General features: G+C 29.7%; 2 protein-coding genes and 1 long non-coding RNA gene across 6 annotated transcripts; 2 read left to right on the forward strand and 1 right to left on the reverse strand.

Annotated features, from left to right (window-relative positions):
- Nucleotides 1-5,022: 5,022 nt before the first annotated feature.
- Nucleotides 5,023-8,825, forward strand: LOC114403292. Of its 4 annotated transcripts, XM_028366157.1 has the most exons (4): nt 5,039-5,156; nt 6,698-6,837; nt 7,096-7,255; nt 8,489-8,825. In XM_028366157.1, exons 3-4 carry the CDS (start codon nt 7,108-7,110, stop codon nt 8,629-8,631), a joined length of 291 nt encoding a protein of 96 aa, XP_028221958.1. In that variant the 5' UTR covers nt 5,039-5,156; nt 6,698-6,837; nt 7,096-7,107; the 3' UTR covers nt 8,632-8,825. The 4 variants fall into 4 exon arrangements, with proteins under 4 accessions (XP_028221955.1, XP_028221956.1, XP_028221957.1 ...); XM_028366154.1 differs by lacking the exon at nt 6,698-6,837 and having other exon boundaries at nt 5,023-5,156; XM_028366155.1 differs by lacking the exon at nt 6,698-6,837 and having other exon boundaries at nt 5,023-5,156; nt 7,100-7,255.
- LOC114403293 lies at nt 5,440-6,194 on the reverse strand. The gene is made up of 3 exons (XR_003664632.1): nt 6,113-6,194; nt 5,570-5,723; nt 5,440-5,463 (listed from the first exon to the last, which is right to left on the reverse strand). It is a non-coding gene; the product is annotated as an uncharacterized LOC114403293 (long non-coding RNA).
- An 11,839-nt stretch (nt 8,826-20,664) lies between the features above and the next one.
- LOC114403152 (probable L-cysteine desulfhydrase, chloroplastic) lies at nt 20,665-22,696 on the forward strand. The gene is made up of 2 exons (XM_028365935.1): nt 20,665-21,633; nt 21,713-22,696. The coding sequence occupies exons 1-2, from the start codon at nt 20,944-20,946 to the stop codon at nt 22,361-22,363; spliced, it is 1,341 nt and encodes a 446-aa protein (XP_028221736.1). The 5' UTR covers nt 20,665-20,943; the 3' UTR covers nt 22,364-22,696.
- Nucleotides 22,697-24,337: the final 1,641 nt, after the last annotated feature.

Raw genomic sequence — 24,337 nt, forward strand, 5'->3', positions numbered from 1 at the left:
TTTTTATATTTTTATATACATATATTTTAATATTATTATTGGAGTATTATTTTGGGTAGAATCTATTTAAGTATGATGATGTTTTTTATATTTTTTTTACTTTCTTTTTAAAATTTGATATAATTCATTTTTTTTGTTCAAAAGTTTAATTTGGGTTAATAAAAATTGAGAAAAATTATTTTAATCATCATCATTCATGGGTGGATTGTTTTAATCATTGGTATAATTTGTTTTTGATATATATATACTTTAATTTATATATATATATATATATATATTATAATGTATATTTATATATACTTATATCAATTAAATTGTTGTAGAAAATAATTTAAAATATTAAATTGCCCCACAAATTTATATATTATTACTTGTCTCACAATTTAACTTAATATTAATTTTTTTAAAAGGGAAAACATTTTGATTTGGAATGTAATTAAAGGGTAGTATGCGTAAACTTTCTCTCTTACTCAATTTCCAGCTAAATGATTTTCATTAATTCTTATTATTAGTATTAATATCAATAGCTTACCATTTCTTTAAAAAAACTCTCTTAAAATTATTTTAATATGCAAAATCTTCAAACAAATTGCTTTCACATCTTGATTCATTGGCATCACCCAATGGGGAGAGCAATATCTAAGGAAAAGAACAATGAAGATAAATTAAAAAAAAAACTAATTCTTAGAAATTAAAAATGGTCCATAAGCAATACTCACCAAATGGGGAGGAAGAATATAAATCACTTGGTATGGAGGCAGGTTATTCGATACGTTTCTCTTTATTTGAGGAAGAGGAATAGCATAAAGTTACATTCTGATTATTCCAATATATAATACAGCAGAAGATTTAAATAAAAGGAAACTTTGTCGTTTTAAATAAAAAAGATTTCAATTAATTTCAATAAAAAAAAATGTAACACAAAGACATTCAATTAAAACTGATTTATAAAAAGTCAACTAATACTAATTGATTTAAATTTTAATTCAATTAAAATTGTTTTATGTAACAATCAATTAAAATTGAAGAATGAAAGGATAATTACTTTCTTAAGTCAAAATGAACGATTCTTTTATTTTGTAAGGGTAATAGAATAGTGCTAAAAAAATGTATTGCACCAGAATGACAAAATTTGATTGTCAATTATAAATGAATAATAATAAAATCTTAAATGTTCTAATTTACAAAGTACATCTTAATTATCATAATTATATATATTTGATTTAAAAATTAATAATAATATTTAATATTTTTGTGAAGGAAATGAATAAAAAGTTGTCACATCACATCATCCTATGAAATTATATATATATATATATATATATATATATATATATATTGGCCTCCTAAGTATAAAATTATCCATCTACTTTCAACTTTAAATTTCACCTTCTTTGTCCCTCTTGCAAATCTAAGCCCATTTTTCAATCCATCCCTTTTGAACTCTTCTTTGCCCAAACCTTCACCCCTTCTCCTTCCCAACCAACGCCCAAACCCTTCTCCTTCCCAATCCTAGGTGTTTTTTTTTTTTTTCGTTATTTCTAGTTTAATAGATTTGTGATTTCATTGTAGGTAATCGTACAACGGAATCCCAATCATGCCTAAACCCTTCTCCCTCTCCTTCCCAGTTTGATGTGTTTTCTTCCTGTTACTTTTGATTCAACGGATTTGTGATTTCATTGTAGGTAACTCTACAACAAAATCACAATTCCGTTTACTTTTTGTTTGGAAAAAAATAAGTAACAAAATTGTGATTCTGTTGGGATTTATGACACAACCAAATCATAATTTTGTTACCTATTTTCTTTGGGATTTAAATATCACAACGAAATCACGATTCTACTATGTTAAGGTGGGTGTAAAAAAAAGCTAACAAAATCATGATTTTGTTGTTATGTTTGGGGTAATAAAAAAAAATACAATGAAATTGCAATTTCTTTATACATTATATATCCGAATCATAATTTTGTTGTGTTGAGGGGGAGGTGCAAAAATGATTAAACAACAAAAATGCAATTATTACTCTATAGAATCATAATTCCTTGGGAATGACATTTTGGGAATAAAAAAAAAAGATTAACCCCTTGGTATGGCCTAATAGCAAATGGAATGGGAGGAATAATCATCCCTGCTTGGGTCACCCTTTACAGTGTCAAGTATACCAAGGCATCCCCAAGCTTGACATAGCTCACTGAGAGAATGGGTATGGCCTTGCACCATAACACAAATTACATATTACACTTGCCATACTCAAGTCCATGTAGTGTCAGCTGATAGATTGGATGCAATGCCCTTTACCATTGACTGTTTATTAACCTACTATATCCCATGGGGATTCACGTCTCGTGCAAAGCTTCAATACTATGAAGATACTTGTTTGTATCTCATACTGGAAACGCAACATCCTGTTTTGGAATTCTTGTTGACTCCGGAGGAGTATGATGAGCGGGACAATGTTCGTCAATACAATGTGCATCAAGTACATCTAGTAGAGGCTATAGAGGACCGAGGTGACCATTTGGACATGTCGCCCAAAGAGAATGAGGAGTACTAGAAACTTTTAAGGCCGTTGGAGCCAATGTCTAGAGAGGAAAGTGACAAACATTCCAAGGACGCGTCTTAGTTAATTTAGTATTCCTAGTGTAATAAGTGGTCTACTCTAGTCCTAGTTTTCTTTAATGTTTTTGATGTATTTTGAGAGATATTTTCTCCATGAACATGTATTTTATTATAGTAGGAATGTAAAATGTATTTTGTGTATTATCACACTATTATGGGTTGTATTCGTATATTTATCTTTGACACTACATGTTTTATTTTATTTATGTATGAAAATTGAGTTACTCTACATCTGCATTTATTTTAATTTCATAGAACTATTTAGCATTTTATGAATAACATGTTTTGTTTATGTGCGTGTGTGTGTGTAAAATAAATAAAATCAAAGTGTCTTCAAGCAATATTTTTGGTCTAAAATTTGAGGTGGTACTAGGAACACCTGTGATCTCTACTTTAGGACAAAAAAAATTAGTAAAAAAATTTATCTTTGTGAATTTAGTGTAATTTTTTAAACTATTTTTTAAAAAAAAAAAAACTATTCATCCATGTGAAGTATTAATACCCATTTGTTAGATTATATTTAAGGAATTATTATGTTGGGACCAAATTTATTATGACTTAAAACTTAAAATTAAAACTAATTTAATGACCTCCAAAATAAAATAAAATTTGTTTTAATTAAAAATATCTTTAAGTAAAATATAATTGTTTGAAATTTTAAATTTGTTCCATGGGCGAAATTCAACATGAGATATATAAAATAGTATAAGATGTAGAAGCAAAATTAGAGTTAATAAATAAATAAAACAACAATGAGTTTGATTGGACTGCGAAAAAAAAGAGATAAAATAACAAAGAATAAAAGAGTTTAGGTTGATTCTACTAAGTCACCTCCTCATGCAAACAAATATCACTCATCTAGGTCAAAGCTCAATTATTATCAACAACTCACTAAAATACTAAAACCCTGATCCCTCGATGGGAAAAATCTAAGCCTCTTGACCAAACTACTAATCTCTTGACTGATCTAGCTAAGTGAGTTGCTTTAAGAACAAGAGTTAAAAGATGACAAATAAACATTTTCTATCCTTAGACACAAAACCCTTTAGGTGTTTCTCTCCATATATAAGTTCAAAAGCATTTCCTAACGACAATTTAAATCACAACATCAAGTAAAGGGTGATCAAACCAAAGCAAACATTAATGCATAAAAGAAAACACTTAATAGTGAATGATGAACATGGATTAATAATCAAAATGTAAGCATAAGGATAAGTTCAGTTGCATCAACCCCAAAAATGGATAAATCTAACTACATAACCACAAGAAGAAAATAAGAAAATAGATGAAAAAGATGATGAAAAATGGTAAGGAAGTCATGGAGAGCAAGGGAGAGAGCTTCCCAACCTTCACTTCCACCCTAGACAGCTCCCCCTAACCAAATAGGGTCAAACACACTACACTATTTAATGCTTGTAATTTACAACCTTGGAGCTTAAATAGGATCAAACACACTACACTGTTAATGACTTGCACATTAAGGCTAGCTTTCGCGTTAAGCACACATACAAAAATAACACTTGTCCATGTGATTTTGTGTTGAGCTTAAGTTATATGCTAAGCCTATATGCAAAATAGAATTGTTGTAAGTGATTGTGCACTGAGTTTGGCGTTCGCGCTGAGTCCAAATACCATGAAAAAGAAATAATGTATTTAGCATGAAGTGTGTATTGAGTCTGACATATCTGATCCCTACAGCCTCAAAATTTTCCTTTAAAAGGGTATTGAATTGGGTCCAACACCATCTATCTTTTTTCATTTATTTCTACACTAAAATAAACTAAAATTAGATGAAAAATCAAACATTTAAACCATTTTAAAGCTATACTAATTTATTCAAAAATTAATTATAAACAAGATCAAAAAAACTTATATATATTAAAATATTAAGATAATTATCTACAAAATGATCATTAAAATAAAGTTTCTAAGACAATTATCAGCTAATTGAAAATTTTTCAACGGATAACAATGACATCATTCAATTCATTTTAATGATTCATATTCCATTAATTAATCCTAATATCATTAAGTGAGACATTTCTTCTATTTGTAAATAATTATAATTTTAATGATCCATGAGATTAAAAAATAATTCAAATTTATTGATTACATTTTAAATTGATTTAAAAAAATTATATTATATGATATTAAATTTATTTAATGTATTATTATGGTATTTTTTTATTAATTATCATGATTTTTTATATAATTTACATGTATAATTAGAATTAGAATTTTAATGATGTTTTTGATTGATTCAAAATTAGTACAAATTGGCCCTGATCGAAAAATTTCTTAAATTTGTGTTAAATATAAGTGATATTTATTTAAACGTACAGTCCCTAAATAAAATTCAATAAAATGTAATTAAATGATATTAAATAAAATCAACGTAAATTATACAAATGTCGTCCCCCTGTTATAATACTAACCCGGCCTGGGTCACTTGACTCCGGCACAAGGAAAGCTGCTTCTTCTTTGCAAAGGCGGCGAGGCACCAACGCTCTCTAGCTCCGCTCTCTTTGTATTTTGAGGTAATTCTTTTACCATTCTGAACTGAAGCTTCAATTCAGCTTCAGCTTCTTCCCTTTCATGCTTATAACGAGTTTCTTTCTGTTAAACCTCATGTTGCTGCAACCTGAGTGCAATTTATTCGTTTAGCCCTTATCTAACATGCTCCTTTAATTCTGTTTCTGCTTAAAAATCAAAATCTGGTTTTATCTTTAGTCTGATTATTTGATGAGCTTGCTTTTTGTGTGTTTGTTAAAATGACCCAAAGGGACCATTATATTAACTCATAAGATAAAATTAGGTTTTTGGACTAGGCCAGCTCTCGCACAGCTGCCAATGATCAAGTGAAAAAAAAAATAAAAAATAGCACACTTTATACTGATATAAATGTAACCCACAACTTGGGTTTCTGGACAGGATGGTTCAGAAGCCCTACCTGATTTACATAGTTGAATACTATCTCCTTGGTCTTCTTTTGTTTTAGTTGATTCTGAATCCAAACCACGAGCATCTGACAGGAAGTGCACAAAGCAGTATCTTTAGTTGACAACTCTCTCTGTTCCTTTTCGGTCACCATCTCAATTCCATTGCTGCACAGCATTAGGATTCAAAGTAAATTTTGGAGTCTGTTTCAGCCAAAATCTGATAGCATTATAAGCAAGAATGGAACCTAAACTCTCCCAATGGCAAAAAAAGAAATTTATAAACCAGTAATTGTAAATTTGATTGGTAGGTAATGGAGGTTGGTTGGTAAAGGAGGTTCTTTGACAACTTTTTTGCAGAAAATCTCTGCATATTGTACACTTGATTATACTTAGAACTTGACTTTAAGCTCACAGCCAGAATTACTAAGCATCCATCCAACATCTTCAAATCATTACTCAATTGAAGTGTACTGAATCAAATATGATAAAAAGGGGATACAAAAACATTGAAATATAAAAATGCTAATTATGATTTTAAAAGAACAAATCCTAACCTCTCTGATTTAGTCCTTTTGAAACATAAGCCAACCTGTGAGCATACATCATCAGGTTGTGCCTGCAAATCAAGATCAAACTCATTTAACTAGTGTATGCATAAAATTAGTGTATGCATAAGTTAATTTGTAGAAATTCTCTTATATTAGTTTCACCAAAACCTAATTTTAACTTATGAGTTAATTTTAGCTTATAAAAGAAGTTTATTTCATTTTTCCGTTCTATTTTCTTTTCCTTATAGGGCTTATGGAAAATATTATCAAAACAGGGCCTAAATCCTAGTTTTTATTATGAAACAATACCTCCACGGTCTGAAATGTGACTTCTCTGAATTTGACTTTTGAAAGAAATGAGATAAAGCTGTTTAATAGGGACCATTGTTGCATATATTGAGACAATTTTATGTTTTATAAATGCTAATGGGTAGTGTATGTAGCTACCCCACCCTGCTGCAATATGACCTTATAGCTTCTGCTGCTGCATTAGCTCTGTGATAATGAAGCTTGTCTTTGTCAATTTTGATTCTTAAAGTGCATAACATTTTATTAACCTGTCTTGCATATTGTGTGGCTATTTTTATACAGTTTATTACAGAATTAAAAACTAGCATAGGGAAAGTTCTACTAAAAAAATTCGAAGTAGTTTCCACAACATGCAATATAAGCAGCATCAGGAGATATTTTGTTCCTTGCATATACTTGATTCCATCCTACTAGCCAATTAGGTATCAACTTTATTCTGTTCTGCCCTTACAATGATTATTTCTTTTATTCTGTTTGATTTTCATTTTGCATCAACCATTTTTAAGTTTATAATTGCCATCTCTCAATTGCAATCTCAGGCACACTGATACAAAATGGCTTTCTGATATGTTTTACTGTTATATTAAAGTTAGAGCCATTCTAGTGAACATCTTTCTTATGCACACTTGAACAGTATGTTGAGGCATTAGCTGTTAACTACCAAGGGATATTTGTGTCAGGTAGATAACACAATGTCGCTGAGGCGTTTCTTAGGCTATTCTGATGGTGAGGTCATGAGGTCTGATGCAAAACCTTGTTCCAGGCTAATGAGGCACACAGCTGCAATCTTTAGTGTTGGTGGAGCATTAGGATTTTGGGTCCTTTGCCGAATGCACTATGGTTTGTTCTACCTTTTGCCCTTGCTTCTCTCTTGTTCTATCTGAACTTTGTGACTGAATTGCTGACAACATTGCTTTCCTGTGCATGGCAATTAAAGTAAATCCAGCATTTCTGGAGCTTTTTATTGACAGTTTTAATGTTTTTCTGAATCTCTAAATCAACTAGTTGAGACCTGAGGAAAAAGGTTGTAAAATAAATATGTATATTCCTGATAGATTAACCTTCAAAACCCCAAGAGAAATTTATCATGTACCTCAGTACCTCACAGCCTCAAAGAAGAAGGTTGGTCTTCTATGCTCCACAATTGTGGTGCTGTGGGGTTGTAACTTACAAAGACTTTAACACTCAAGTCAGTAGTAGGTCAGAGTCAAGAGATGAGTAACAGAGAGATAACATACCTTGAAGCAGCTAAGTTTAGGGTTTAGATAACATCTTTATGTTTATCTTTAGTCACCAATGTGGACAATTCCTTGTTTGGCCATGCCCTAGTCAAAACATGTAGATAGTTAGATACTAGAAGAAGCCAAATATATAAAAGAATGGAACTAAATAAAAAACAATTTTTTTTCTTAATTTTACTAAGAATGAAAAACAATGAAATGACTTCTTTTTTTATCCGGAAGATATATCCACATTGCATTAATCAAAATGTCAAATATCGAGTAATTTTTCATTTTTTGTTTTCTATAAAAAAAATATAGGACACTTAAGATCCTAATTAGAAAATGTACAGTAAATATCCTAAAAATAGGCGATCTAATCTGTGATATATATAGGAACTAAGTCAACTAAATCAAATATGTATCGTATCTCCTATGATATTTCTGTAATATGTGATATCTCAACACAACTGTGAGCCAACGTGACTATTGCAGCTTTCTAGTCTAGTCTTTAGTATTATAAAGTCTACTTAATTAGTTCACTTTAACTGAACTAAGTGAGTAGTCAGTACTCTTTTCTTGATATTAGCAGCTTTTTTTTAGGTGAAAGTGTGAGCAGCTTTTTAAACTAGTCAAGCTTGTTCTTTTTGTTCATTCAGTTATTTCAGTGTAACAGAGTGGCCGGATTAATAAGGAGGGGAGCATGCTTCTTATTTAGAACAAAGCCTCCATACTTGTTTCTTGTGATGGAGTTTCTCTCTTGAAATGATTTTATGAGGTTTTAAACAGTGTAAAAAATTCTCTGACTGTAATTCATCCTTATGTATTCTCTCAATCTTTGTTGGTTATGCAGGTCCTCGAATTACAAATCCTAGGAGTCTTCGTTGGGCAGCATGTGGAGCTGTAACTGCGAGCTCAGGCACGGCTTTGCTGGTTCGTTTGTTTAGTCCTGAATGTGAGCCCCAGAATATAGCTGCTTATGACAATAAAAACTAACTGGTGTTGTCACCCCCTTTCTTTTTCCCCTACTGATAACATCATAATATACTTGATGAGGTAGGTTGCAATTATCTCGCATGTGTAAGTTTTATGGTATGGATGACATTTTCTGGCACATCACTAAGGGAAAATTTGGCTAATTAATCCAACTATTCTTAGATGTTATAAAGGGTAAAAAATTATTTTCATTCTCTTATTTCTCCCCTGAAAATTTTCCTCCAACCATTTTTCATTCCAAATTAGTCGTTCAACTTATTTATTTCACATACCGATACCGATTATATCAAGGCTACTTTTGTTTAGAGCATCACTGATTAATTTCAACTGTTTCTTATATGGCAATAACGATGTTAACTTCATCTTAAATGGTAATTATCCTTTAACAACATGATCTGGTTCGATTGAGTAGAGAAGTCAACAATCTTTGAGCTTTGAGACAGCAATTTGTCTCTCAACATTGACGGATTAATAGTGATTGGGTGCGGTGAGATAGGAGGGAGACCAAAGGTCTAAAACTGAAAAACAAAAACAAAAAAAAAGGGAATAAGAAAAAAGAAGAAAGAACTTTTGTTATGTGTCAAATAATTAGGCAAAGATGAACGAACTCTTCGTTATGTGCCAAATAATTAGGTAGAAAACAAAATCAAAACAACTTTTTTTCACAGGAAATTCGATGGATTCGTATTCTATCATCGCACGTAGCTTTGTATGCAACTTTGAAGCCAAAGCCAAATAGTATAACACGTTATAACAAAAGTTCTTTTTTAAAAAACAAAAATCTGCCAATGTCGAAATATAATTTATATATTATTAAATAAAAATAAATATGACTAAGTGGAAAATGAAATCGACAAGTATAGAAGTTATCATGTAGAGTCCTAACTAATATGGTGTTGTTGGTTTCCATATCACCGTATAAAAGTATATAATTGTTCAACCTCGTTAAAAGAATATATATTGCCTTGTTTTTATTTTAGGAAAGTTTTAGTGTATATATTTTCCAAATATATCTGTTTTTTCTTCGTAAGCTTTTCTATTAATTCCATGATAGATAACATTCTTCCAAGAGGAGCAGATCCTTATGTAACGAGAAAAGGATTTAAGTGAATTTAGTTTTAATAAGGATTTTACTTTTTTATAATTCCTAGATTTTGACAGTGCTTTGCACAGGATTAAAAATAGTCTGAGATTTTTATTTAGATTTTGTATTGTATGTAATGTAATTTGTTATATTTTTATTTTATACTTCCATAAACATAATAATTGAGATATTAATGTGACATGACATTAGGTTAAATGCTCTTTTCTATTAATTAAGTGAAAAAATGTACTTTCTTTTATAAATAAAAAATTATATGGTTATATTTTACACATAATTTTTATTTTAATATATTGACAATCTACATAATGTATAAAAGAAAATTAAAATTTGTCCGAGTAGAAAAAATCATGAATAATTTATTTAAGTGAGAACATAATAAATAAATAATTATTTGCTTAAAAATCAATTCAGAGACAATAATTTTAAGTGGAAAAATAATAGTGATTATGTTGATATTTTATTACTATTTAATAAATATATATAAATCATGTAAAAGAAATATTAACTTTGATTGAAAAAATATTCAGCAAAAATTACACTCGTAGATTCAATGTAATTTTTCTACTTGTTTTTATAAAAAAAAAATGTCCATTCACGTGTGTTATATTTTATATTAAAATTATAAATTAAGTTTATTTTTTTCATATTTTCAAAAAAAAAAGATATTTACTCACATTTATTATATTTTTTTATACTTTCTATGATCATAAAATAAAATATTCAATAAATTATTTCAATCAAGAAAGAGACGATCATGAAAAAATAAATTCAAATTTTAATTATTATAATAAAAATATATAATTTAACCATAATAATTTATATATTAATTTTTCACCACCGTGAATTAAATAAAACGTTTCTACTTACTTTTACAAATAAATAAAAAATTTATCTTTGTGTGATATATTTTGTATATAATTATTGTTTCAATGTATTGTTATATACATAACAATATCAATGTATAAAACAAAAAAAAAAATTCTAGCTAGATAAAAATCATGAATAGTCTATTTAATTGAGAAGATAATACACAAAAGACGAAATATGATTTGTTTAAAAGTAAATATTAGCCACCAATAATAATTATATTGATGTTTGATTTTTTATGTAATTAGATATATATTAATTATGTAAAATAAATTTTAACTTTGATTTGACAAAAGTCTTTGATAAAAAGATTTATCACTCTGTAAAATTTTACTTAGTGTTTTAAAAAAACATGTTTATCCTTATCTGTTATGTTTCATATATTTTATATGATAAATTAGGTCATCAGATCAATACTTTGATTTAAAACATTAATCCTTATTTGTTATTTTTTAAAATTTGTTTTATGTTTGAAAAATAAAACAATAAATAAAATTTTAACTTTGATTGAACAGTTTTTTTTAGTAAAATCCCTTGGACCCACAATAATTACGCATCACAAGTGTAATTAGTCTCTGACTCAATTGATTGGGGATGTAATAACCTGACAAAAATTATAGGCTAACAAAGGAAACTCTATATTTTGTCGTCTGTGTATGTATGTATTTAATTTCAGTGATTATATGTTTTTAATTATTGATTTTCGTGCATCACACACACACACACACACACACACATATATGTGTGTGTGTGTGTGTGTGTATATATATATATATATATATATATATATGTATATATGTATGTGATTAGTTTAGTGAAACTTGACAAAAAAATATAGAAATTGTATAAGCTAGTTTACCATTTGTGCAAGAATTGTATTGCGCGCTAAGTCACAATGTAATTTGTTTGTATGAGTAGACTCTGTGTGAGCTTTACTCTAAGTATATGTATTTCTATGGAAATTAGTACAATAATTGAGAAAGTTAGCACATTACTCTAGACGTTTAAGATATGATTTATTAGTTTTGGCGAAAGCAATTTTTACCATTTTTGCTTATGCTTACTTTATCCATTTCTAGCTAAAAATTCAAAAACAAAAATACCTACTTATGGCAAGCTTTGGCATGGCCAGCAAATGGTCATTCAAGCTTGTCAATTGCACACATCAGTAGCCCTTCATCATTTCTCACCATTTTCTCTCTAAAAACCAAAACTTGGACCTACATTCTTCTCCATTTGCATGAGACACTCAAGGAGGGAGAGACCACCATTTTAATCTTCTTCCAAGCTCCATCTTAGTGTTTTGAGACTTGTTCTCTCAAAGTCTTGGTAAGAAGCCCTTAAACCTCTCTTTTCTTCTTATTTCTTTCTCATTTTCGTTCAAAATTCTTACTTGAGGTTCTAAATTTTTTTTCCATCCCTTGAAGCTTGGGAGTTCAAGATCTAAGCTTTTGTCTATTGACCATTTAGTGGAAGCTTCATTTAAAGTAAGAGGAGTCTTTTGCACTTCTTAAACCCTAACCTTGTTGTCAATGGAAGCCAGACTTCATTACATGTTGTGATGTTTAAAATTTCGTATCTGCTGCCATGAATGGAACTTGATCATATGTTGTTCACTTAAATTGGAATTTTCTAGCAAAAGTTATGAATAAAACAAGTTTTAGGATATTTTACTGGATAAAATCTGTCATGAAAATAAATTGGTAGTAGGAGCTATATGGACTGTTTTTTCTAAGTTTTGACCTCAAGAATGAGTTTGTTAGGTTTGAAAATGTAAGGTAGCATATAAGATTTATGAAAATACGATTCCCGGAGCACCTAGAACAATGAAAATAAGTTAGGAGCAAAACTTTATAAAACTAAGCGGCAATGTGATTTTAGACAATCGACAACTTAGCATAGGGATCCATGCTTCAGGATAAATTATCTTTCAAAATTATTTATTTTCTGAAATTATTGATTTATCTACTATTATATTGTTGAGATAAATTATAAGATCTGATGACTGATGCATGCTCTGGAAATTGTAATGATTCTATGTTGATAAAATTACTGAAATGCATGCACGTATATTTATTGTTATTGTTTTTGAATGGTAAGACCAGTAAAGTGTGAACTCTGGCAATTATATTTGTTGTGTGATAATTTACATCATGTTATATATATATATATATATTCATCTATACACGTTGTGGTTTGGGTCCGAGAGTGTTCAACCTCAATAAATTGATTGTTCGTGTTTGTAAGATGGCTATAATTACAATCATTATGTGGTCCAATTGTTTTTTATGACAAGTGGTTTTACTACTTAAGGGGACAAGATTGGTTCACTAAGAATAATATGTAGGCTTGAGCTTCGTCTTTCTTTATTTCTTGTTTGTTTGTTTGTATGTGTTTGTTGATTCATGTGGCACGAGGGCTACACACACGATGTAGTGGCAACAATCAAGAGGATTAGACAAAGAGTAAGGAATCGATGGTTCTATTTCTTCTGTGAAAAGGTGTGATTACGTCGAGAAAGTGAATGATGGACAAAGATACATTGAGATATAGTGGGCATAGAGGTTTAAAGAACCTAGGGGAATTAGTGAGTGATGACTACCCGACATCTGGTGTACTCCTTTGGCGTGGGTAACTCATAGGTCTTACTTTGCCACTTTTGGCGAGCTTCGAGACTATGCTTTTTGAGTTGGGAGCTTGAGGATCGATGTACATTGTATCTGTATGTGGCGATTACTTCTGATTGTCATCCACATGATTTTTGTAAGACCATCAAGACTTGGGAGAATTAGTGGCAGAGGTTGGGCCCTAATATGTTATAGGTGTGTTAGTAATGCGCTTAGGATCTCAAGAGTGTTGTTTGCTTAGAGAAACCACATAGTGGTTAATAGGGTGTATTTATTCTTTGTTTGATTGTTTGTTTGTGGTATTTGAGGAGCGGAAGACTCACCCCTACAATCAACAATTTTCAGGTATTGACGATGTCGAGTACACCGAGGCATCTGTAGGCTTGGCATAGCTCACAGAGAGAACAAATATGGCCTTGCACCATAACACAAACTACATATTACACCTGCCATACTCGAGTCCTCGTAGTGCCAACCGATAAACTAGATGCAATGCCCTTTACCATTGACCGTTTACTGACCTACTATATCCCATGGGGATTCACGTCTCGTGCAAAGCTTCAATACTATGAAGAAACTTGTTTGTATCTCAGACTGGAAACGCAACATCCTGTTTTGGAATTCCTGTTGACTCCGGAGGAGTATGATGAGTGGGACAATGTTCATCAATACAATGTGCATCTAGTACATCTAGTAGAGGTTATAGAGGACCGAGGTGACCATTTCGACGTATTGCCCGAAGAGATTGAGGAGTATTGGAAACTTTTAAGGTAGTTGGAGCTAATGTCTAAAGAAGAGAGTGGAAAACCTTCCAAGGACTCGTCTTAGTTAATTTAGTACTCCTAGTGTGATAAGTAGTCTACTCTACTCTTAGTTTTCTTTAATGTTTTTGATGTATTTTGAGAGATATTTTCTCCACAAACATGTATTTTATTGAAGTAGGAATGTAAAATATATTTTGTTTATTATCACACTGTTATAAGCTGTATCTATATATTTCTCCTTGACATTATAGGTTTTATTTTATTTGTATGAAAGTGAGTTACTCTATATTTGCATTTATTTTAATTTGATAGAACTATTTAGCGTTTTCGGACTAACGTGTTTTGTTTTGTTTTAATATATATATATATATATATATATATATATATATATATATATATATATATATATATATATATAATATTTGATGTGTATTTTTAAAATAAATTAAATCAAAGTGTCTTCAAGCAATATTTTCGGTCTAAAATTTGAGGTGTTACTAGGAACACCTGTGGTCTCTAATTCAGGACAAAAAAAAATCTTTAGTAAAAAATTTATCTTTGTGAATTTAGTGTAATTTTTTTAATTATTTTAAAAAAAAAACTATTCATCCATGTGAAGTATTAATACCCATTTGTTATATTATATTAAAGGAATTATTATGTTGGGACCAAATTTATTATGACTTAAACTTAAAATTAAAACTAATTTAAAGACCTCCAAAAGAAAATAAAATTTGTTTTAATTAAAAACATCTTTAAGTAAAATATAATTGTTTGAAATTTTAAATTTGTTCCATGGGCCAAATTCAACATGAGATATATAAAATAGTATAAGATGTAGAAGCAAAGTTAGAGTTAATAAATAAATAAAACAATAATAAATTTAATTGGATTGTGAAAATGTAAATAAAAATAGCATAAATAAATAAAAAATTGTTTTTGGCATTTTTACGAACACATAGAGTGCGATAAAAAAGAGGTAAAATAACAAAGAATAATAGAGTTGAGGTTGATTCCATTAAGTCACCTCCTAATGCAAACAAAGGTTATTCATCTAGTTCAAAACTCAATTATTATTAACAACTCACTAAAATACTAAAACCCTGATCACTCAATGGGAAAAATCTAAGCTTCTTGACCAAACTACTAATCCCTTGACTAATCTAGCTAAGTGACTTGCTTTAAGAACAAGAGTTAAAAGACGACAAATAAGCCTTCTCTATCCCTAGACACAACACCCTTGAGGTGTTTCTCTCCATTTCTAAGTTCAAAAATATTTCCTAATGACAATTCAAATTACAACATCAAGTAAAGGGTGATCAAACCAAAGCAAGCATTAATGCATAGAAGAAAACACTTAATAATGAATAATAAACATGGATTAATAATCAAAATATAAGCATAAGGATAAGTTCAGTTACATCAACCCCTAAAATGGATAAATCTAAATACATAACCACAAGAAGAAAATAAGAAAATAGATGAAAGAGATGATGAAAAATGGTAGGGAAGTCATGGAGAGCAAGGGAGAGCTTCCCATCATTCCCTTCAACCCTAGACAGCTCCCGCTAACCAAATAGAGTCAAACACACTACATTGTTAATGCTTGCAATTTACAACCTTAGAGCTTAAATAGGGTCAAACACATTACACTGTTAATGGCTTGCGCACTAAGGCTAGCTTTCGCCTTAAGCACACATACAAAAACAACACTTATCTAAGTGATCTTTGCATTGAGCTTGAGTTGCATGCTAAGCCTATATGTAAAATAGAACTGCTATAAGTGATTGTGCAGCATTTGTGCTGAGCCCAAATACCATGAAGGAGAAATAATGTGTTTAGCACGAAGTGCACATTGAGCCTGACATGTTTGACCCCTTTAACCTTAAAATGTCCCTTTAAAAAGGCATTGAATTGGGTCCAACACCATCTATCTTTTTTCATTTATTTCTACACTAAAATAAACTAAAATTAAATGAAAAATCAAACATTTAAACTATTTTAAAGCTATATTAATTTATTGAAAAACTATTATAAACAAGATCAAATAAACTTAAATATATTGAAATATTAAAATAATTGTCTACAAAATGGTCATTAAAATAAAGTTTATAAGACAATTATTAGCTAATTGAAAATTTTTCAATGAGTAACAATGACATCATTCAATTCATTTTAGTGATTCTTATTCCATTGATCCTAATATCCTTAAGTGAGACATTTCTTCTATTTGTAAATAATTACAATTTGAATGATCTATGAGATTAAAAAATTAATAATTAAAAAATAATTAGAATTGATTGATTACATTTTAAATTGATTTTAAAAAATTATATTATATGATATTAAATTTATTTAATGTATTATTATGGTAATTTTTTATTAGTTATCATGATTTTTTTATAATTTACATGTATAATTAGAATTAGAATTTGAATGATGTTTTGGTTGATTCAAAATTAGTACAAATTGGCCCTGATCGAAAAATTTCTTAAATTTGTGTTAAATATAAGTGATATTAATTTAAACGTATAATCCCTAATTAAAATTCAATAAAATGTAACTAAATGATATTAAATAAACTGCAATAAGAATCGTTACTTATTATAGTCCCTAAATAAAATTCAATATCATTTACGAAAGGTTGAAGGTCCATAAAATAATTTATAGAAAAATAATCAGAAAATAAAATAAAATCCGTAAATTAATTTTTTTTATAGAAAAATAAAACAAAGGTATACTGTATTTAAATATAAAATAATTTTTCAGTTTTTCGTAAATTTTTTATTTTTACAATTAAGCGTTCTAAAATTTTATATAAAAGTGTTTTTAAATTAAAAATTATTATCTACTTAATTACAAACTGGAAATGTAAAATGTAAAGTTCTAAAAATTTATATATCATTTTATTTATTTATTTAATTTAATTTATATATCATGATTTGAATAAAAAATATAATATTTTTTAATCAAACAATATAATGTTTTTAAATATAAAATTATAATATAAAAATTAATTCTACAATTACACTTTTATCTTAAAAAGAGTGGGAAAGTAAAATTACTATTTTATCCTCAAAATTATGAATGGGAAAGTATTTTCTTATTAGAATGAAAAATGATGTAAAATTACTCTTTTAACCTTAAAAAAGCGAGAAAATCTAAATTATAAATCAACATGAGATAAAAAGAGGATTTGAATATTTTTATTTAAATTTATTTATTTAAATAAGCATAGACATTTACAAAAAACTTATGATAATTTTTACTTGATTTTTTTATCATAATTAAATGTTTAAATTTATATATTTGGATGCAAAACTTTATAAACACATCTAAAATTTTGTGTCAAGGGGTCTCAATAGGTTAGAAAATATACGTGAATTATTATAAATTTTTTGACATTATCTTTTGATTCTTACAAATAAAAAATAACATCTAAATTTTTATCACATTTTTAGGATGTAATAGAATACTTTGTTGAGTCTCCAAAACTTATGATTATAAAAATGAATGATCACCTAAACCAAGTTAAAAAATATATAACCTTTTTATACTGTCAAATTAAAAAAAGAAGAAGAGCATTTTGATATAAAAAGAAATTTAAACACTATTATATAAAATATATATATATTAAAAATAAATACAAATATCTAAAAATCTTTTGACATAAAAAATCAATGATTATAAAAAAATTATCCAAATGGATTTACTTTAACATCAATACTCGTGAAACAAATAAATATAAATATAAATTAACACAACATAAATAGAGTATATAATAGTTTAAAAATAATTTTTTTATACTTTCAAATTTTTAAACATGAAGGAAACTTTGATATAAAAGAAATTTAAATATCATTAATATGAAAGTTGAATACATCAAATTTAAATATAAATATTTAACAATCATTTAACATAAAAAAAACCCAATGATTATTAAAAAAACTCATCCCAATGAATTTGTTTTAGTATGATTACTTGTGTAACGAACGAATATAAATACAGATTAGTGTAATATAAATAGAATATATAATCATTTAAAATATATAATTTTTTATACTTTCAATTTTTATAAAATAAATGATGTTTTGATATAAAAATAAATTTAAACATCATTAATATAAAATTTTTATATATTAAATTAAATATAAATATTTAAGCATCTATTGACATAAAACACCAATGATTATAAAAAAAGAAACACCCAAATTGATTTGTGCTAGTATGAATGCCCGTGCATCAAATTAATATAAATATGGATTAACACAAAATAAATAAAATATATTTTTAAATTAAAAAAATAAAAAATAATTTGATATAAAAGAAATTTAAACATTATTAATATAAAGGTTGTATATAATTTTTTATTCACAACATTTTTCTTTTTTGAAGCTAATAAACAATATTCAACCTTTCCAAAGGAAAATATAAACCCAACTTGTATAGGAATACATAACACTAATTCTTTGGGGAGAAAAAAAAATAGATCTAACAGATACAGATAAAGATAGTTACTTAATTTTAAAAATAATAAAGGTGGCTACTTCATTACCTAAGAATCTTCTTTCTCAATTTAAATATGCATTTACACAAACAAAATAAGTATACTTTTGTGAGATAAATATATGTAAATTCATGTAAGGAAAATTCATCTAGGAGAAAAAAAAATTATGAAATTTTCCACCTAAGAAATCCTCTTTTAACTCAAATATATTTTAATTGGCAAACATATTTTAATAATTTTTCCATCACTGAAAATAATCCAAACGCTCATAATAAATATTATATGCATTAACATTTAAGACACCATCCATTGATAACGTAATTTATTGTTTAATGTAACTATAACTTTAAAGATATTTTGATTGACTATGAGGCTCATAATAAATATTAATTAGCATAAATATTCTTTAATTGATTCAAACTCTTAATTAATATAATTGGCACGATTTTTTTAATAATGTGTAATTCAAAAAATATGTATAATTTTTATAAAATAAAAGTAGTATTTAATTATAAATTATTAATATAAAATAAAGATTGGTCTATTTTTTAATTAATTTTTGAAAGAAAAAGAAAAAAAAGGTTTGAAAATTTTAAATATAAAAAAATTTCTGATTTTTGTAAGAAAAAAATTACAGTTAAACATTCATTTTTTTTAAAATATAAAATTATTATATATTTAATCATAAAGCAGAAATTTAAAATACAAAATACAAATTTTACATATCATGTTTATTTATTTCAATTAATATATGATGTTTTAAATAAAATATAGTGCTTTTAATTATAATTATAATAACTATAATATAAAAAATATTTCTACAATTAAACTTTTATCCTTAAAAAAACGGAAAATTGAAGTTAATTTATACTTTTACTTCAACTTTTATATATATAAAGATTAAAATTAGTGTACAAAATTTTATATTGTCAATTAATTAAAACTGATATAAATATGACTTTAAAATAATTATTACAAAATTTAACAATATTTTCATACATGTCAATTTATTGTAATTAAATTTTTTATTAATGTACATAATATAAAAATGAATCAAACCAATAAATTTATGGGTTTATATAATATGGACTGGTGATATGTAAACTGGAAACATTGTATTACCCAAAAGAAAAAGTCGTCGTTAACAATTATATGAACATGAATATGATTCCTATTGTTCTGTGTTGTTTCCAAAGGCTTTGACCACATTTTTCAATAACAAGTGGAGGGTTTTGGTTAATTGTATATTTCCAAATGGTCATAAATTAACGAGTAGTGGATTTGAGCGATGTACTTATTCACACGAAACTTCAAAATCTAGTTGAGGCAAATAATCAAATAATAAGCTAAGAGAAAACAAAACCAACAAAACTAAGTTTAGTTTTTTTTTTTTAAAGTAATATTTCATGTTTGAGCCTTGTGATTGTGGATGAAAAAAAAAGTTATCAAAGAAGAGTTCATGATCACTAAAGAAAAAAAGAATTATGCACACTTATATCTAATCATAATTCAACATATATGATAAATTTATTGGTTTTTAAAATAATTATTTTAAAATAATTTAAATAATAATATATGATTGGATTTATTTTATATTATTAGTGCATAAATGTTAATCTCTTTGCTAAATATGACCTATTTGATTTTAAGAGAGATCAGTGGTTGAGAAACATGTTTATTATCAACCTATTTTTAAAGTAATTTTCTACTTTAACGGTGGTACTACATGTGAGGTCTAAACGCAACTTCAAAACACAAAACATTGTGTTTTGTAATTCATTTGTTGCTCTCAGATGTGGATCCAGCAAATTATAGTTTTTGCGTCTTTTATTGTTTTTAACAAATTTGACTAAAGGTGGATTTGAAAGGCATGCCCAAACAAGCTATAATACTTCTAATTTATAAGATGATATAAAATAAAGTGGTATGATAATTAACCAAATCCTCACAATTTATAAAATGCCAAACCAACAACCCCCTTACATTAACAAAGCATTAGCCCATGTATTAGAGCACACAGAAACAATAATCATTAGTTGGAAGGAATATTGGCTGGGGAAATAAATAGTTAGAGAAATTAAAACACTTACATCAGCAGTAAATTAATAAAGCAAGCAAGGAAGGATTACCCAGGAGTCAAATCCTATGAATAGTTGTTAGTGGGGTGTGTGACAGAAACCATTGAATTTTGCAAGCATAAAAACGAAAAGATGGCAAATGGATTGCAATGATACCCTGCACCAACTCTACAAATATGAATAATAATAATAAGAAGAAGAAAACAGCAGCATCCATAAAAGGGGTTCTTTAAGCTGGTTGGTTCTTTCCCCGCTTTTATATTCCTAATTATTTCCCATGTCACTATGTTGTGCAATGAAAGATAATTAATATCACCACACTTTGTCCACATTCTCATTCTCCTCACTCCCATCATCTTTTCCAATGGCCTCCAACGGCGACGCCGTTCATCCCCACCCTTCCAAAAAGATCAAACTCTTCAGCAATTCCATTAACTCAACTAATTCCTCGTTTATCACCCATGCCGAGATCGAATCGGAATTCTCCCACCACCACCCCACGGTGGCGCGCCTCAACAACGGCGCCTTCGGGTGCTGCCCGGCTTCCGTGATCGCCGTGCAGCGCGAGTGGCAGATGAAGAACCTCCGGCAACCGGACCACTTCTACTTCAACGACCTCAAGAAGGGACTCCTTCACTCCCGCACCATCATCAAGAACCTCGTCAACGCCGAACACGTGGACGAGATCTCCCTCGTCGACAACGCCTCCACCGCCACCGCCATCGTCCTCCAGCAAGCCGCCTGGGCCTTCCAGGAAGCAAAATTCCAGAAAGGCGACGTGGTCCTCGTGCTCCACTACGCCTACGGCGCCGTCAAGAAAGCCATCGAGGCCTACGTGGTGCGCGCCGGAGGCACCGTTATCGAAGTCCCCCTCCCCTTCCCCGTCACCTCCAACGACGACGTAGTCAACGAATTCCGAAAAGCCCTTGAGAGGGGCAAGTCCCGAGGCAACAGAATTCGCTTAGCGGTTATCGACCACGTGACTTCCATGCCCAGCGTGGTCATCCCCGTTAAGGACTTGGTTAAAATCTGCAGAGAGGAGGGTGTGGAGCAGGTAATTTCTTCTTTTCAAATGATAATTGTTAATAATGATTAACAGAGAAAATCATCATCTTATAACTTGGATGAAGTAGGTATTCGTGGACGCGGCACACTCGATTGGGTGCACGCGCGTGGACATGCAGGAGATCGGAGCGGACTTCTACACCAGCAACTTGCACAAGTGGTTCTTCTGCCCTCCCTCCGTGGCGTTCCTCTACGCACGTGCCTCCTCTAAGGCACGTGACCTGCACCATCCCGTGGTGTCGCACGAGTACGGGAAGGGGTTGGCCGTGGAGAGCTCGTGGACCGGGAACAGGGACTACAGCGCGCAGCTGGTGGTTCCGGCGGTTATGGAGTTCGTGAAAAGGTTCGAGGGTGGGATTGAAGGGATCAGAAAGAGGAACCATGATTTGGTTGTTGAGATGGGGGAGATGCTGGTGGAGGCTTGGGGGACCCACCTTGGGAGTCCTTCGCATATGAGTGCTAGCATGGTGATGGTGGGTTTGCCTCCTTCTTTGGGTATTGGGAGTGACTCTGATGCTCAAAAGCTTAGGACCCGTTTGAGGGATGAATTTGATGTTGAAGTACCAATTTATTTTCGTGGTGGGGAAGATGGCTCTGTTACTGCGTATGCACGAATTTCTCGTCAGGTTTACAACAAGGTTGAGGACTATTATAAGTTCAGGAATGCGGTTAATCAACTTGTGCAAGATGGGTTTACTTGTGCTCTTCTTTCGGCTTGAAATTGGGGTAGCCTATGCTCTGCTCTTAGTTTTAATTAACTCCTCAATAACATATTCGTCCATTTTATATGTGGGATACTATTTGCAAATGTTGAGTTTGCACTTTGCTGATTGCGCTATTTTGCCCGGTCTGTTGAAAATTTCATTGTCTATATATCCAAGTATTTGAGTGGACATTTGTTGTTTAACATTTTGACTACTCGTTTCTGCAATATTGCACCATCAGTACTGTAGTGGTCTGGTGGTTGCTTCTTTGATATTTTACAACATTGCTGCTGAAGCACAAATAAACACTCATGATATCCATAGGTTTACACTATTTTGGGTGTATAATTGGAAATTTGCAAACCATTCTATCTCATTAGATGCTGTGTGTATCTATTATTTGGAATTAATTCCCTGTTTTGACACTTCTAACTTTTTCATCAGATACTCTGTTTTGACCTAATTTTTTCAGTCAGTCCTTTTAATATAGTAGATAGTAGATAGTAGATTAAATATGAAACTAATATTTTCTGACTGGCCTATAGATTTTATCTTCTATGCTTTGTGCTTTTTCGGGTTTAGAATAAGTTACATGCTATTAATGGAAACAACAACACTCCACACACGGTTCATTGTTTATAAGGATCTCACAGTTGGCTTTACAAAAAGGGAAGGAGAGAAGGAATAAAAAAATGAGAAAGGAGTACAACCCATTGCCAGAAATCAAACTCACATTTTACCCGCGATAGATTGATAAATCCTGCTTAAGCAATACAGAGACTTTTTTTCCTGGTTACTGGTGGCAACATGTGGCTTTTGACCTTGTGTATTATACCCCACAGCCTGAAACACATTCACTACCTAAAAATAGTGAGCCAGAACCATTGAAGTAAAACCTTTTTATGACAATGCATTACTGAAAAAAGTTTCTTACCAAACAGCACATATCACTACTGCTAATCATATGAAAGAGCAGGAAGTCTGCCTTGCGTTATGAAATATTTAAAAATAAAATAAAATTAAAGGGCTAAGTCCCACGCTCTTGGGTGAGGAATATTGTGAGAATTTGTCAGTAAATTTTGAAAATGTGAATTAAGTTATTTAGAGAAATGTGGTCGTATGTTTTAATTATATTTTTTTACTTACAACTTTTTTTTACATAGTGTGTTTTTTACTATTCCTCTTATACTATATTCTAAAATATGTTCAATCAAATTTAAAATAGAATAAAATAACATATTTTGGTAAAAATAGGTCCAATTCCCTCTCCATTCACCAAGACATGAAAAACAATTGATTCCACATCCAGGAAATCCATTTGTCAGCAAACCCCATTTTGAGCAGAATACCATACAAATATCTGCTGTCAACCTTGTCATAATCTTTGCTTATGTCAATCTTCAAAGCAAATTCTTCCTCCTTACCTCTCACCTTGTACTTCACATGGTGGATGATTTCAATAGCAACTAGGACATTATCAATAATAGAGTGACCTTCAACAAAAGCAAATAATTTCTTGGAAATACATTTGGGAAGAATAGATTTCAATCTATTAGCCAACACATTGGAGACAATCTTGTACAACGCATTACATAATGAGATAGGCCTCAAATCTTTCAAAGATGAGGAGTTATCAATTTTTGGAGTAAGGACAATGTTTGTACTGTTTAGCTTGGAAGGAAAAAAAAACCTTGCTTCAACCAAGCCACACCATTATGAACAATATCATCACCAAGCAGATCCCAAAATCTCTTGAATAAGTAGGATTGCAACCATATGGGACAGGAGATTTATCAGAATTCATTTGGAAGACAATGGAAATTTAAATTTTCTCTTGTTTTTAAATAAATATATTGATCTAGATTATTTTTTAAGATATAGAAAGTGACTATTTAATCAATTTCAAATACAGAAATGAACTTTCAAAAAAAAATTATGATAACGGTTTATTGTGTGTTATTCATGTGATTTGGCGGGGTAAAAAAGAAG

The sequence above is a fragment of the Glycine soja genome, chromosome 20 (genome assembly GCF_004193775.1).
Source record: "Glycine soja cultivar W05 chromosome 20, ASM419377v2, whole genome shotgun sequence".
Taxonomy (NCBI): Eukaryota; Viridiplantae; Streptophyta; class Magnoliopsida; order Fabales; family Fabaceae; genus Glycine; species Glycine soja.